This window comes from Mus pahari, chromosome 4, assembly GCF_900095145.1.
Source record: "Mus pahari chromosome 4, PAHARI_EIJ_v1.1, whole genome shotgun sequence".
Lineage (NCBI taxonomy): Eukaryota > Metazoa > Chordata > Mammalia > Rodentia > Muridae > Mus > Mus pahari.
The window spans coordinates 94,731,864-94,748,145 of NC_034593.1; the positions used below are offsets into that span (position 1 = coordinate 94,731,864).

Sequence of the window (16,282 nt, forward strand, 5' to 3'; positions counted from 1 at the left end):
TGGCACATACCTTAATCCCTGCACTAGAGAGCCAGAGGCAGGTGGGTTTTGATGAGTTCCATGCCAGCCAACAACACATACTGAGACCCTGCCTCAAAACAAACAGACAAACAAATAGAGAAAGTCCAGTCAGGACCCACTTCACAGATGCACAGCTTCCATTGTCCCTCCTCAGTCACATTTTATGAGCTCCGTTTCCAGCGCTACTGCTGACTAAGTGTGCCCTGTGTACCCCACCACTGAGCAACAGCCCCACGTGAGCCCCATCTGAAACTAAGGAGTTTTTAAAAAATTACTTTTATTTTTATTATGTGTATGTGTCCTTGTATGTACTCACGAGGGCATGCTCCAGGAGGCATATGAAATCTTGGAAGTGGAGTTCCAGGCAGTTGTGCGCTGCCTGATTTGGGTGTTGGGAACTGAACCTGAGTCCTCTGGAGGGCCAGCCTGTGCACACGCTTAACTGCCGAGCTAGCTTTCTAGCCCGAAGTTAGTTTGTACTTTCTGCTTTAGATTTATGTGTATATGTGTACACCTAAATTTAAAATAAATTTAATAAAACATTTAAAATAGTGTGAATTTGGAAAATAGAGAAAACAGATGATGATAAACATCATCTAAAAGATACAAAAACAAACAACAACAACAAACCCAACCCTGAAAAACAAATTCCCAGTTGGGCATGGTGACCCAAACCTTTGATCCCAGTACTGGGGACGCAGAGGCAGAAGGATCTCTGTGAGCTTAAGGACAGCCTGGTCTACAAAGAGGGTTCCAGGCCAGATAGGTACAAAGAGAGGCAGTCTCAAACTAACCCCCACCCATCAGAAAGAAAGAAAGAAAGAAAGAAAGAAAGAAAGAAAGAAAGAAAGAAAGAAAGAAAGAAAGAAAGAAAGAAAGAAAGAAAGAAAGGAGAGAAAAGGAAAGAAGAAAGGAAGGAAAGAAAGAGAAAAGAAAAAAGAAAAGAAGGAAGGAAGAACAGTGAGGGAATAGATTTTCTAAGTACCTAGACGGTAAGGACAAAGAACACTGCACTGTTTCATAGGCAGGCTTGAGCAGCCTCAGTGGGAGTGGTCCTGCCTAGCATCCATAAGGTCCAGGGCTTGGGGATGAGGACAGGATCGGGAAGAGCTTGCGGGTGTTTGTTTTTCTTCTCAATCAAAGCTCCCATTATTACCCATGGGGGAGGGGCGGTGCAGATGACTACACCTCACCTTGGCAAGAAAGGATACTAAGACAGAATGTTCACTGAGAGTTAAAATGGGGTAGGGGCTGGAGAGAGGGCTCAGCCCTTAAGGGCACCGGCTGCTCTTCCAGAGGAACTGAATTGTACTCTCTGCATTCACATGATAGCTTACAACTGCTTGTAACTCCAGTTTCAGAGAAGCTGACACCTTCTTCTGGCCTCCACTGCTACTGCATGCATGTGGTGCACAGACATATATGTAGGGAAAACACCCATATACATAACATAAAAATAATTTTTAGTTTAAAAAGTTAAAGTGAGAAAACTTGTTTCATTACACGAATCCAAGCAGAGGACGGAGAGGTGGAGAGCAGTCATCTGCCTCCTTTACAGATCCGAAAGCCAGCGCCAAGCCCTGACTTCCTGTCTGAGGAACAAGCTGTTCCCAGACATGCAAATAACATGACTGGATGGGAATCATCCACAGTGGGAGTTATGAAACTACTCTATTAGAGTTATGCCTCTCTTCTAAAAAGCACTAATAAATGCTATCTATTTTTGAGAACTGAAATATTCACATAAGACTTAAAGGGTCCCAAGTCATTGTTCATGTGACACAGCTGTGAGTACTACAGAGGCTCTGGGTACTGGACTTCCAGAGTTAGAGGTTAAGGACCGGCGCCTCATGGAATTACACACTTGATGGAGGTAGGGGACCACGGAATTACACACAAAATAGAAAGATCCTTGTAATGTCCAATGCTTATCAGAATTAACAGGTTACACATTACTGTAATCCCCAGTGAGGACAACCAGAAAAGAGAAATCATATTTAGTGAATACAGGTTTTATAAGCATGCACTGGGATGCTCAGTAGATAAGATGCCTGTCAGCTCCCAGCACATACACCAGGCAATTTACCTGTAACTTTAGTTCCAAGACAAACACAGACACGACAGACAGACAGACAGACAGACAGATGGATAGGTTGGTAGATAGGTAGATAAATGTAATTTTATATATATATATATATATATATATATATATATATATATATATATGCCCCAAACATAACCAACCAACAAACCCAAACCACCCCCAAAGTCTAAATGGCCTGATACAACACTATCACAATACAGTCGTGACATGTGCCAGAACAGCTTCTGAACATATACGATGGGAACCACAGAGAATTATAAACAGCCATGGAGCGCATTTCATTTAAGGGGCATGTGGAAGAAAAAAATGATGAGAAATATTAAGACAAGAATGCCAATAAGACCAAAAAAAGAAAGTTTAAAAAGTAAGATGGGGAGATGACTCAGTGGTTAAGAGCACTGGCTGCTCTTCCAAAAGACCCAGGTTCAATTCCCAGTACCCACATGGAGGTTCACAACTGTCTATTACTTCAGTTCCAGGGGAATACAATGCTCTCTTTTAGCCTATATGACACATACGCAGGTGAAAAACTTATACACATTTAAAGAAAGTATGATGGCCTGAGGTGTCTGTTTGATGCCTGTCAGCTACCCAGCAACATCCTGTCTCAAGGACTGCCCCCGCCCCCAGTAAGATGCCTGAGTAATTTAATTAGAAGAGGTCATTAGGGCCCGGGAACTCAGAGTTGGAGTGTTTGCCTTACGTGTTGGCTAGGTTCTGGGTCCAGTCTCCAGCACAGAGGGGTGGTAGGCATTAGAAGTTACATGTGCTTTCAGTAGGCAGATTTAAGTTGAGTGACAGAGGTAAAAAGTAAACGAGAGATGCAGGCACAGAAGGCAGAAGAAGACAAGCAACCCTGAGATACTGAGTGTATCAAGGAGAACAGTTGTATTGCAGGTGGCTCCTAATTAAGAGACTGGTCCAACTGGGCCTTACAGCAGGGCCAAGAAGTAATGTAAGAAACCGGAGGGCAAGAGACGGCCAAGAACTGCTGAGTATGCAAGGAAGCAAGGGGAAGAAGGCTGGGGAATGCTCAGTTGGGGAGGCTGAGACAGGGAGATACTACAAGCTGGAGGTCAAACGCTTACCCAGTATACATGTAACCCTGAGCCACAGCCCCATACAATTGGGTGTGGCAGTGCACACCTATACACCCCAGCACTCACCAAACTTATTGTTTAGTTAACCAAAGTCCTTCTTGACTGTAACCCCATCTATTTCTGAGTCTGTGAGTTCTCCTGAGCCACTTCATCTATCTTTCCTCTCGGAAAGTCTTCCTGAATTCTGTTCATGGGCCACTTCTAAGCAAACACATATATTTAGGTGCATTGTATAAAACCCAACCACACAGCTAAACTGCAGGGCTCTGCTGTGTCTTTCCAATCAGTCTTAGACATCTAAGTCACCGCATAGCAGTTTTCTTCTTAAAAATACAACTAGTTGGGCATGTGGGCACATGCCTAAAACAGCTTCCCCGGGGAAGCTGAGGCAGGGAGATGCTACAAGCTGGAGGCCAGCCTAGGTATGGGCTGCACAGTGGATTCAAGGCCAGCTTGGCATGCACAATGAAAACCCTACATCCAGGAACATCCCAGTGAGATGCACCAGGATGCAGCTTTACTGACCCGGTGTTAAACAACAGTACAATGAACATCCCTGTCAATGTACAGCTTTATAGAAGAGGTATTTCTTTCCTTCCTTTCTTTAAAAAAACATTTCATTCATGTGTACATGTGTGTGCCTGCCATGAGTATATGCCACTCATATATTCGTGTCATTAGTGTCCAGAAGAGGGGGTTGGGTCTCTGGAGCTGGAGTTACACGTAAAGCTCCCTAATGTGGGTCCTGGGAACTGTTCGCAGGTCCACTGGAATTGCAGCAGGTACTCTCAACTACTGAGCCATCTCTCTAGCCCCTGGGAGAAATGTAGAGCTTTTCCTTTTAAGAATGTTTAGTTACGGGCTGGTGAGATGGCTCAGTGGGTAAGAGCACCCGACTGCTCTTCCAAAGGTCCAGAGTTCAAATCCCGGCAACCACATGGTGGCTCACAACCATCCTTAACGAGATCTGACTCCCTCTTCTGGAGTGTCTGAAGACAGCTACAGTGTACTTACATATAATAAATAAATAAATCTTTAAAAAAAAAAAAAATGTTTAGTTACTACTGGGTGACAGTGACCATGCCACGCTGTGTGTGGAGGCCAGGACAACTCTTTGAGTTGCCTTATTCCTTACGCCTTGACATGGGATCTGAGAACTGAACTCAGGTCGGCAGCCTTTCGTCAGTGGGCAGTAAGCACCATTACCTGCTGAGAGCCATCAGCTTTGGCAGCCCTATGTTTCCCATTTAATAAAACTCCCAATACACTCTCTAAATGCCTCCTTTCCACACAGACTGTCAGCAAGCCGACAAGATGGCCTCCTCTAGTCCTAATTATTTCTACAACTGGTTGAATATACTGACAGACCACAGATTTTGCTTTAAACTAAAACTTTCATAGTTTCCCTTGCTTTTTTTCTATAGGAGCTGCTAGAAATAACCTCTGATTTAACCTAAATCACGAGGCCAACCCATGCCAGGAGACACAATGACAGGAAGTCAGAATAACAGGAATAAGCTGCTTCCTTTTTCTATCTGCCTTAGTTTCAGGCTGAGTGACTGCTGTAAGCTCATCCTAAGTGCCTACTCTGGAAGGGACTGCCACTTCACAAGCAGAACCCCCTCTCTTCCTCCAAGGCATAACAGCACCCCGCCACCACCACACCACACAGATCCCAGAGTTCACAGGAAGATGTCAGTCAAATGAGAAATTCACTGGCACCTATAATTATCCCTCACACAATTCACAGCAAGAATGACAGGCCACAGACAGCAGTCTAGTGAACAGCTGACACCACATCATTACTTTATGAGCCAGCTGACAGATGAGGGTCCATGTTTTCAGGAATGAAAGTCAGATGTTTTATCACTTAGGAACACAAGCTTCTTGTTGTAAATATCTACTTTATGAACAATCGTTGGTACCAATGACCTTCCCCCTTCCTGTGGCTCTTTCCTGCCAGGGCACCCCACCTGCAGGTTCTTCCCTCTCACTAGTGCCATGCCCCCGCCCCGCCCCGCCCCGCTCCACCCCTGTAGATGATGTTAGGAGGTCCTACCATCTTCAGGGAACAAGCTGAGGGGGAGAATGGAGAGGCTTTGAGAGAGGTTTCCCCTACTAGGCTACAAGTTAGTATTTTTCCATGTTATGGTTTTATGTTTCCACATATCACACTGTAGACAGTATTCCCTAGGACACGCAAAGACCATTTCTTACCAGTCTGGAGGTACTCCACTCTGATTCCATCATAATTGTTGTAAAAAATTTTAATCCCAATCAAGGGTTTCTACCCACCTTCAATCATTCAGTTCCCCGATAAAAGACACACAACTTTTATTATTTACAATATAGCTTAAGCAGCACAAGAGCTGGGCAGATACTCACCTTCTATGCTATTAGAATCTACCTTCCTATCAATAACCCTGAGTTAGTACTTACTATGTTTCATCTGGGCTGCTTTTAAAATGGGACTACGTTTTTGTGACTCACCTAACCTATGGCGGCTTTCTCTTCCTCCTCACCTTTTCTCTCCCTGGTGGTGTGTCCCCCCCCTCCCCAGGCTCCAGAACCTAAACCCTGCCTATGTCTCTTCTGTGCTGATTGATCAGTTCTCAGATCCCACGTCAAGGTGGAAGGAATAAGGCAACTCGCAAAGTTGTGGACATAGCGTAGCATGGTCACTGTCACCCAGTAGTAAGCATTCTTAAAAGGAAATGCTATACATTTCTCTCTGGGGCCAGAGATGGCTCAGTGGTTCCCAGTGCCTGCTGCTCTGTTGGCATCTTTATTCACCAATCACAACTAACTTAGAGGCAAGGGCACATAGGGTCACTTGGGTCTCTGTGAGGACTCTCTCGGTGACCAGGTCTTGCCCCCCCACACTTAGCATTACAATATATAACAAAAGATCAAACCTCAAGAGTGATTTTCTTGAGCAGATCCTACTGTGAGATGCTAGGCTTTCTCTAGCACTTGTGTGGCTATGACAGCTGCTGCTAGGAACAGTCTCCCATGCAGCTATGCAGTCTGCTGCTAGGAACAGTCTTCCGTGCAGCTTTTGTCAGGAGGGTGAGGGAGGAGGAGGGTAAATGTCAGATAATTTGTGCTACATAGTGAGACTGTCTCAAAAAACTAAGGAAGTAAATACTGATGACATTTAAATACTTAATGTCATTACTCAATAAGAAATGAAAAATTAAAATTAAAGTGAGAAGCTGGTTGGTAGCGGTGTATGCCTTTAATCCCAGCACCCAGGTGGCAGAAGCAGGCAGATCTCTGAGTTTGGGACCAGCCTGACAGTGAGATCCTGTCTCAAACAACAACAGCAACAACAACAACAACAACAACAACAACAAATTAACCAAACCAAAACCCCCAAAGCAAATCAAACCGAAAAATCAGAAAAAGAAAGAAATGAGAAGACTGGTGTTGGGGCATATATAAAACTCTCAAACAATAAAAACAGCCATGCAGAGCTGAAGAAGTCCACCTTCCCAGAACTAAGAATATGTTTTGTATGATTCCATAAAGTCATAAAAAAAACATGTCTGGGGACAGAAAGCAGACCAGGGATTCAGGAGCACAGGATGGGGGGTGGGGATGGGGGAGTAGGCAGAGTGGATTAAAAGGGCACAAAGAAGATCTTAGTGGTGATGGACACGTGTCCCTGTGACTGGAAATGGTCCCATAGGATACATACATCACAGCAATCCAGAGCACACTGTGACCCCAGCACTCCGGCAGACACAAATGGATCCTGAGCTCAAGGCCAGCTTGGGCTGAATGGCAAGACTGTCTCAAAAACAAAAACTACGGAGGGGTTTGGGTGGGGAGTTATAACAGACCATCTGTTCTAAGCCACACAGTCAACCTTAACGTTTGCCAGCTGTTTGTAAAGTCACACATTTGGTTATCAGGGTAGGAATGGAGAAATTCCAAACCAACACTGCTGGTGACAACAGAGTGGTACTCAGAAGTAAGAGTTGTATCTTCCTTTCAGAGTGTGCACAGTTTGCTTTATGAACATAATCCTGTCCTAAATCAATGAGCTCTGTAATGATAGAAAAGACTGTAATGGTTGGTAAAGCTGTAACCCTGTCTGGTATCTCATCTAGCCAAGAGCCATAACATTTGTGTTTGTGTGTGTATGTGCTTGTGTGATCGGATGCACATGTGTGCTAATGATTGCGGCAGATGTCTTCCTTGATTATCCTCCATCTCGTGTTGAGACAGATTCTATGTTGACACAACTAAGTGTGGTTCTGTACCAGCGGAGGACATGTGGTGGAATGTAGAACATGCCCTGCACCAAGAGAAAAGCAAAGCAGGTGCTCTAAAGTTGACTGGGAGTCAACTCTGTTCCCAGAGGTTTTAAATGGCTGCTGCTTCCAGTCTTTCGGCCTCCTCTGCAGCAGCTCAGAGCACCCGGCAAGCCTTTTTCTAGATCTGCATGGAATTGCTTAACTGGGGCTTTCCTGCTGGAGTGTGCAGCTCCACCCTGGGCTGCTGAACAATGTGCTTTTCCTTTTCTGTTGAGGGGATTTTTATAGTGCCCTCGATCGGGAAAATACGTTTACTTTTGACTTTCATGAAGACTCTTTTTCCTTGGCACATGCTTCTAACATCAAAAATCATGTTTATGTAAGGTTTAATTAGGACCAAATACAGTATATATGTTCTCTTTAACAACTAAAGTTCACATACAGGAAGGCTGGATATTACATTATAGAAACACTGCCTTTCATAGCCTTATTGCAAACATGCTTTGGTTGCAATGGAACAGGGCAGGGCAGCTTGCATGGGCAGGAGAAGTACCCTACCTGGGTCGACAGGAGGTGCGGTGCAATCTGGCACCAATTTCAGAGAAGGAATAAAGCTTTTACAGTTCCAGCTCTACAGTCAGACCCACTTTACAAGCTGTAGGACATTTGTAATCTTTCCCTAAAGAAACAAAGCCTGCCGGTGTGGCCTGATAGTCACTAAGAAGCAACAGGCAGCCATATGGTTTTGTTCAGAGGACAAGACGTAACTGGGCACATCTGGAATACAGCTATACTCTTAGTACTTGGGAGACAGAAGCAGAAAGATCTCTTGGAGGCCTGAGGTCCAGGACAGCCAGTGAGACCCTGTGTCAAAAAGCAGGGGTGGGAGGGAATGGCCTGGAGAAATAGAGATGGCTCAGTGGTTAGCTGGGCACACCACTGATCTTGCAGATCTTGCAGAGGGCCCAAGTCTGGTTGGTAGTATCCACTTTAGATGGCTCATAACAACTGTATTCCAGCTGAGAGGGAGTGAGACGGCTCAGTGGTTAGCTGGGCACACGGATCTTGCAGAGGACCCAAGTCTGGTTGCCAGCATCCACTTTAGACGGCTCCTAACAACTGTATTCCAGCTGAGAGGGAGCCGATGCTCCTGGCCTCCCAAAGAACCACCACTCATTTCTATGTGCTCATGCACACAAGCACATAATTACAAATAAACAAATCTTAAGAAAAAAAAACAACAACAAAAACGCGGCAAAGACCAAAGCCTTTCAACTCACTGAAGTATGAAATATGAACTAGCACAAAGAAAAATCACTGTTAGTGCAAAAATTCCAACAGGTATTTGTTGTTAAGAAAAAGTGCTGTAAAGGCAGTAATATCTTGGTATTGCTATAGAACCAACCAACCAAACAAACAAACAAACACTACCCCACAAATTAAATGAGATTTCTTTTTAACGTAAATAATCTGGTAAGGGACTGGAGAGATGGCTTAATAATAAGAGCAAGGTGGCTCAGCAGGGCAGTAGTGGTCCACACCTTTAATCTCAGTGCTCAGGAGGCAGAGGCAGGCAGATCTCTGTGAGTTAGAGGCTAGCCTGGTATATAGAGTGAGTTCCAGGACATCCACGGCTACACAGAAAAACCCTGTCTGGAGGGGGAAAAAAAGCACGGTGTGTAACTCTAGTTTGAGGAAATCGGGTTCTTTCCTCTGGCTTCACAGGTACCAAGTATACACAGTGCACATACAAACACGAAGGTAAACACTCATGCACATAAATACAAATAAATCCGAAAGGACAACAACGAATCTTGTTGCCACCTGGGTTGACTCTAACCACAGCTGTGAACAACTGTCCCAGCAGGTGTTTAAAGATGTGTGTCTGTGGTAGAACTAAACTGGCTGGAGGCTGAGCTCAGTTCTATCACTCATAGGCCACACACAGGCCCAGTCTAACACTGGCCCAATGCTGAACCCTTAGAGCTCCTGCTTCTCTGAATCCGTTCAACTTCTCAGACCATAATAAAGAGAAGTAGCTGCATGCAGAAACCCACTGGGAAACTCAGACAACAGGCAAGGCTGCCTGTGAGAGCGGAGAACGGCCCTTACTCACTCCAAACTCTTGGCCTGAAGTACTGCGGCAGTCTTAGGGCAACGCATCTCCGCAGTCATTATATTTGTTCGACAAATATTTGGTGCTAGGGATGTGGCTTAGTGATTGAACATGTATTCACTGTGGCCACAGCCCTGAGTTAATCTTCAACAACAAAAGTTACTGCAACAAATATTTACCAAGTATCTACATCAGGCTTTATGGGAGAGTAAATGGCGGAGTGACACATGCAGCAGATGCCGGTATGTGACCTCTCAGGCTAGGGAAACTTGTCAGAGCACGACTCGGGGCATGCTCTGCTGCTTTCCATCCCAGGTATCATCTCCCACCAGTTCTGAGGGGATGAAGGCAGATGACGAGGGGAGGAAGACCGAGCGACGGCAGGTACCGGGGAGGGTTCCGAATGGGCTCAAACCTTCCTTGGTACTTCTGTTCTCATTATCAGATGAGGACAAGAAATGGGAAGGTGTCCTGAGGCAAATCAAACTGGCCTTTCCAGTCAGCGGAATAAATAAATAAACTAATAAGCATAATAAAGAAATAAACCAGCATTACTCTAAACTTATCAACTACAGAAACAGGTTTCAATGCTTTGTTTTACTTAACTGCACTTTGTAGGGACCCATGTGTCTGTGGCAGACTCAAACATTCCTTCTTTGGTTCCTGCCCTTTGCCTCTGGGGAGTATCGTCTGTACAGATTCAATGGACACTCTGTCTCTTCTCATCCTACCCAAGTATTCCAAGACAGAAGGGGATCTCCCCATACACGTGTAAAGGGCTCCTACCTGAGAGGGGTTCATGTGCTCGGAATTCTTAGGCTCTGCAGTTTCCACAGACCGCCCGTCCTACTAACACGTCTCTCTCGTCCTTTGCATTTTAACAGGTTAACAAATTAAGTAACAACAGATTTTTGTTTTTGAGACAGGGTTTCTCTGTGTAGGCCAGGCTGGCCTCAAACTCTGAGCTCCATCTACCTCTGGGATTAAAGGTGTGTGCCACCACCTGGCTGAACAAAAGGTTTTGTAATTGCGTTGGTAGCACAGGTAGTTTTATGGAAACTTTAACATCCTGGATATTAGATCCTGAACTTTGGTATATGAAAACAAAATTATTTTGAATTTTGAGGGCATAAAGGCATCGTCATTTCTTTCCCTTTAGGTTTATTTGAGACAGGGTCTATACAGCCTTGGTTGACCTGTAATTGCTCTACAGACCAAGATGGTCTCAAACTCAGTGAGATCTGCCTGCCTCTGCCTCTCAAGCACCAGAAGTAAAGGTCTGTGCTACCATATTAAGCCTAAAATTCTTGACACAAATGATACCAATAGCCACATAAAATAGAGAAACGACTCACAACATAGGATAAACAGTCATTCTCAATCTCTCTTTCTCTCTCTCTCTCTCTCTCTCTCTCTCTCTCTCTCTCTCTCTCTCTCTCTCTCTCCATACCTTTAAAGCTTCTATAACAAGGTCTCTTGCTTCAAGTTCTCCTTCAAGGATACTGAACAATGTCAGGAGTTCAGGCTTGCTGAGTTTTTCCAGATTCATCCTGAAAGTCTTAAACAAAGGCAAAAATCAGTCTCCCGAAGAGGAGCCTGCTCAGAGTGAAAGACAAAGACAGACACAGAGCAAACCACAGAGTATGATACCCTTTAGACCTGCAATTCAAAATAACATCAACATTTCCTGATGCTAATCATAAAGTGAGCAGGAAGAGAAAAATAAAATCCTCTGTAAATTATTGATTCCATCACCAAGATCAATTATTCATCACCTTTTCCAGTCTGGTTTCAACCTGGGTCTCAGAAAGGATCAGGCGCTACTTCTGCTTGCTAGAAACTGAGGTAGAATTGTTCCCCACTGGGCATCGGCTCACTGGAGAATCTCTGCGTCCCATAAGGATGCCCTAGGCTTAGGTAACCACTGAAACCTGCACACAGGACATGCTAGCATCTCTCTTCACTTGGCTAAGTAAAGTTCAAGCAAAGGTAATGCTTGCTCAAAGTGTAGGAGTAGCTGAGAGTGTAGCAGAAACTTTAGTTTCCGACAGAAAGAAGGGATATCACAATGTTTACACATCCATCAATAACACAGACTTAAACACAAGTACATGCAAATACACGTCTAAAGCTTCATGTTTTAAAAAGGTTTTTAAAAGTGATCTCTCTGTGTGCAGGTCTGTGCATGAGGACTAGGCCCACAGAGGCCTAGAGGGTACTGGATTCACCTGGAATAGAGTTACAGAAGGCTGTGAACCATCACATGTAGGTGCATAGAACTGAATTTGGGCAACCTGCAAGAGTATCAAGTGCTTTTAACCACCAAGCCATCTCTCTAGTCCCGCAGTCTCCTATGTGGTACAGGCTGGCCTAAAACTCACTGAGTAGTTTTGATTCACCTTGAATTCTCAATCCTGCTACCCCAGGCTCCAGAGTGCTAGGTTGAGTCAGTATGCCCAGTTAGAAATATGCTTCTAAGTAATACAGTAAACTACGTTGTTCAAATATCTCAGTTAGCTAGGCTACTACAAATTTAACTTCTTATGACCATTATTTTGTTTTCCTGAGATATGGTTTAAGTAGTGTAGCCTGGTCTAACTTCCTGTGTAGATGAGGCCGACCTTAAGCTTCTAGTGAGCCTCAGCCTTTACTTCCCAAGGCCAGGGTTATGACACGTACTTCTTGTACACAGCGATCGTTTTCGTAAAGACATCTTCATTCAGTTCTATCACGTACTCTGACCATTCACCCCATCAATCATTCTCCTTTCTCTTCCCATCACCAGTCTCCTTCCTCTCCCAATCTAGCTTCCACTCCCATGCCACATGTGTGTGTGGTCTACGGAAAAATCTACAAGTGAGAAAAAATTGTAACTTTTATTTATTGTGCTTGATATGATGATCTCTAGTTGCATCCATTTATCCTGCAAGTGGGATAAATTTATTCTTCTTTACGGATGGGTAAAATGGCATTGTGCAGATACACCTTTTCTTGACCCTCTCAGATGTTAGCAGGAAGATCTCAGCTCATTATTATTTGGCTACTATGAATGAGCTTGAGTCCTCTAGGTGTTTATCTAGGAGTGGTGTAGCAAGGGTCTAATTTTAGTTTTCTGAGAAAATGTTAATACTGACTTCCATACCTTCAGAGTCTATCTCAGTGCCCTGGCCCACCTGAAGAGTATAACTCTTTTAGGCAATCTTTCTTAGGTTTGTCTCCTTTCCCCTGCTCACCCTCTTTCTTCTGTGTCTCCATACAGTTATGGCTGGCCCAATCTTCCTGATTCTATTCCTCGAGTTCAGGAACCACATGTATGCACCGTTATCACACCTGGCCTGATTACTCAGGTGAGGCAAAATCTCAGTGCACTGATCTGTCGGTTAAGGGTGTCGACTTTCTTTTCCATGTTTACTGACCATCTGCACTTCTTCATTTGAAAAGTGTCTGTTTCATAGCTCATTTACTGACAAGGTTGTTTTACTCTATTGTCATTTTTACTTATTTTACATATGTTTATTTTTGTGTGTTATATATGTGTGCTGTATATGTGCGCACACCTGTGTGCCAAGGCATATGTATGGAGGTCAGAGAACAACCTGTGTGTGTGTGTGGGGGGGGGGTTGGTTCTCATTCCATCATCTGGGTTACACTAACCCAGTTCAGGACGTCAGGCTTGAAAGGAAGCTCTCTTTTTTTGACCCTCTGAGGTATCCTGGCAGCCCAGGTTCTTGTAGTAAACATTACTCTCCGGTCATGTGTAACTGATAAAGTTTCCATCTGGTTCTGTAGCTGTCTCTTTCTTTGACTGTTTCCTTTGCTGTGCAAACTTTCGAATTTCACACCATCCCATTTGTCAGTTATTTCCTGAGCTAACTAGAGTCCTTTTCAGCAACATCCAGATCTTGAAATGTCCCCCTAATGGTTTCAGGTCTTACACTGAGATCTTTGATTTCTGTACAGGACTGTCCAGTGTGCCTAGCACCATTTGTTGAGGAGGATATCTTTTCTCCAATGTGACATTAAAGTGGCCATAGCTGTGTGGCATTATATCCAGGCCCTCTATTCTCTTCCACTGAGCCACATTTGGAGCTAGCAGCATGCTACATTTGTTTTGTTACTGTGTCTCTACAGTATAACTTCAGACCTGTAGTATGGGTACACAGTGTAAGTACAGCTTCACTGGAGGCCCTGGGACACCTCTAGCATTCCTCTTCTCGCTCAGGGTTGCTTGGGCTGTTCTGGGTCTTCCGGGATTCTTTGTTTTAGGCTTGTTTTTCGTACTTATACAGTGAGGAATGTTACTGGAGTTTTGATGGGGATTGCACTGAGTCTGTAGATTTTGATGGGTATCATCTGCATTGTATCAATTCTGCTGACCCATGAACACAGAAGATCTTTCAGTCTTCTAGAGTCTTCCTCAATTATTCTTTAGAGCTCTAAAGTTCTCATTGTAGAAGTGTTTACTTCCTGGTTAGGTTCACTCCTCTACTTTTTAGTTCTTACTGATTTCTGAGGCTGTTGTGAACAGGGCTGCTCTCCTGAGTCCTTTCCCACAGTGCCTGCTGCTGGTACACAGGAAAGGGACTGATTTCCATGCTGATTTTGTATTCGGCTGCTTTGCTCGGTGTTTATCAGTTCTAAGAGCTGTTTTCAGTCAGTCTAACAAGTTCACATTTCTACAAGGATCTGTTAAAGAAGTGTGGGATCTACTCAGTCTCCTGTCTCAGAACACACGCAGGCAGAGAGACCTACGAAGGGTCTCTGGCAGTGAACACAGCACCAGAGTTTATAGCTTCCAAGAGAGTACAATTATTATTTACCTTCTACTTTTTCTTCCCAAACTGTAACTGTCACAGTTTTTCTTCAGAATGAAGGCAACATGATGTGTTCACGTACTCTCCAGCACTCAAAGAAGCCACTGACTCCTCCGGGGCCACTGCATTGAAGCGAGGAGAACACGCATAGATGCGCACTTCCATGTGTCATAAGAGCGTGTTCTACCATGGAACCTGGACATCCTTTACTACACAGAAAATGGTCCCTAATGTATGTAACTTTGGCTCTAACTGCTAACTTCCCCCTGAGTGAATTCCAGCCTCTGGTGGGTCTCAGAGTAGTATTAAAGATTATGTGCTATAAGTAGTAGTGAAAAGAAAACAATCCCAATTAGAAGCCCCCAACAAACTTAATAAAGCTGCCTGTCACTCAAAGCTATACTGGGCACAACAAAGACCTCTCCCCTTGGCAGCCCCAGCAAAGTCAGAATCTTCCTATCTGAGGCTGGGAGACTTCCTCCTCCAGACGCGTCTCAGGAAGACAGGGCTTTAGAAATCTTTACTTAGATATCCAGTGCTGTGTAAGGCCTAACCTCCTTCCTTCCTTGTTTGGTTGTGTTTGTTTCTCTGAGATAGGGTCTTACTCTGTGGGCCACACTAGACTAGACATGAACTTACAGCAATCTCCCTGCCTCAGATAGGGAGACTGCTTTTATCCTACGAGCGTTCTCACGGGCCCTGGTTTACTTCTCAGTATACATTTCAAGATTCTATCATTTATTTGAGTATGTACTTCTGTGAGTGTCTGTGCACATGAATACAGGTGCTCACGGAGGCCAGAAGAGAGTGATGGTCCCTGAAGAAGAGAGTGATGGTCCCTGACGCTGGAGTTGCAGGGAGCTGCGAGCTACCCTTCATGGATGTTGGGAACCAAACTCAGGTTCCATAAAAGAGCAACTAGAAAACTAACACTCTCTCTCTCTCTCTCTCTCTCTCTCTCTCTCTTTTTCTTTATCTTTTTTGGACAGAGTAGGGGGCGGTTCAAGACAGGGTTTCTCTATGTAGCCCTGGCTGTCCTAGAATTAGTTCTATACACCAGGCTGGCCTCGAACTCACAGAGATCCACCTGCCTCTGCCTCCTGAGTGTTGGGATTCAAGGCATGCACCACCACACCAGGCTGTGGAACAAGCAAGCACTCTTAAACTGAGTTATCTCCCAGCTCCCTGCTTTAGTAACTACTAACTACTATTTTATTTCCTCCAAGGAAGGCATTAGAAAGCTGCCCCTCTGCAGTCAGGACCACACCCAAAGGCCACAGCCGAGTAAAGCCTGGGGAGGAATTAACCCCTGGTGCGCTGCACTGGTTTCTTACTTTTACTTTCCCCATTAAGCCCACAGGTAGAGGGGATGCCCTATGATGCTCTTCCTCTCTCTTCCCATGATGCTAAGCAGACTCATAGGCAGATGGGAAAGGTACTCCCCAAATACCAACGGAGCAGAGTAAAGCGACTGGATGGATAAGCACCGAGGCAAGATGGCAGAAACAATGCTAAAAACTGCTATTCAATTACTTCCTTTTCTCCAATATTTTTAGAGTCTTCAAACATTTTTGTTTAGAGGTTCAAAAGTATGACTAAAAGCAGCAGTGTCATTTCAGTAAAGCACAGAGTGTTCCTGAGAAGTACAGACAGAATGTCAGTCCTCAACTGGACGGGAACAGCTAGACGGGAACAGCTAGACGGTCTTGAGGAACACACACTTAGTTACTCTGGCTCTTTGTTTCTTAACAGGTAAAATGAAACCCATTAGGTGCTCTCCAAAGTTCCTCTTAGTTCCACTCTAAATAAGCATAACGACTGGAGGTGAGGTCAGCAGCCTGCCAGCCTAGAAGGGGTGGGTTTTA

The 16,282-nt window shown here is 44.5% G+C and overlaps 1 protein-coding gene across 1 annotated transcript in view; it reads right to left on the reverse strand.

The window, feature by feature from the left end:
- The window catches only part of Cttnbp2nl (CTTNBP2 N-terminal like), a 45,605-nt gene that overhangs the window by 14,383 nt on the left and 14,940 nt on the right, over positions 1–16,282 (reverse strand). The window contains exon 3 of the mRNA XM_021196347.2: positions 11,054–11,161. Coding sequence (XP_021052006.1) covers positions 11,054–11,152 — 99 coding nt within the window. The 5' untranslated portion in view covers positions 11,153–11,161. The remainder of the gene's footprint in view (positions 1–11,053; positions 11,162–16,282) is intronic.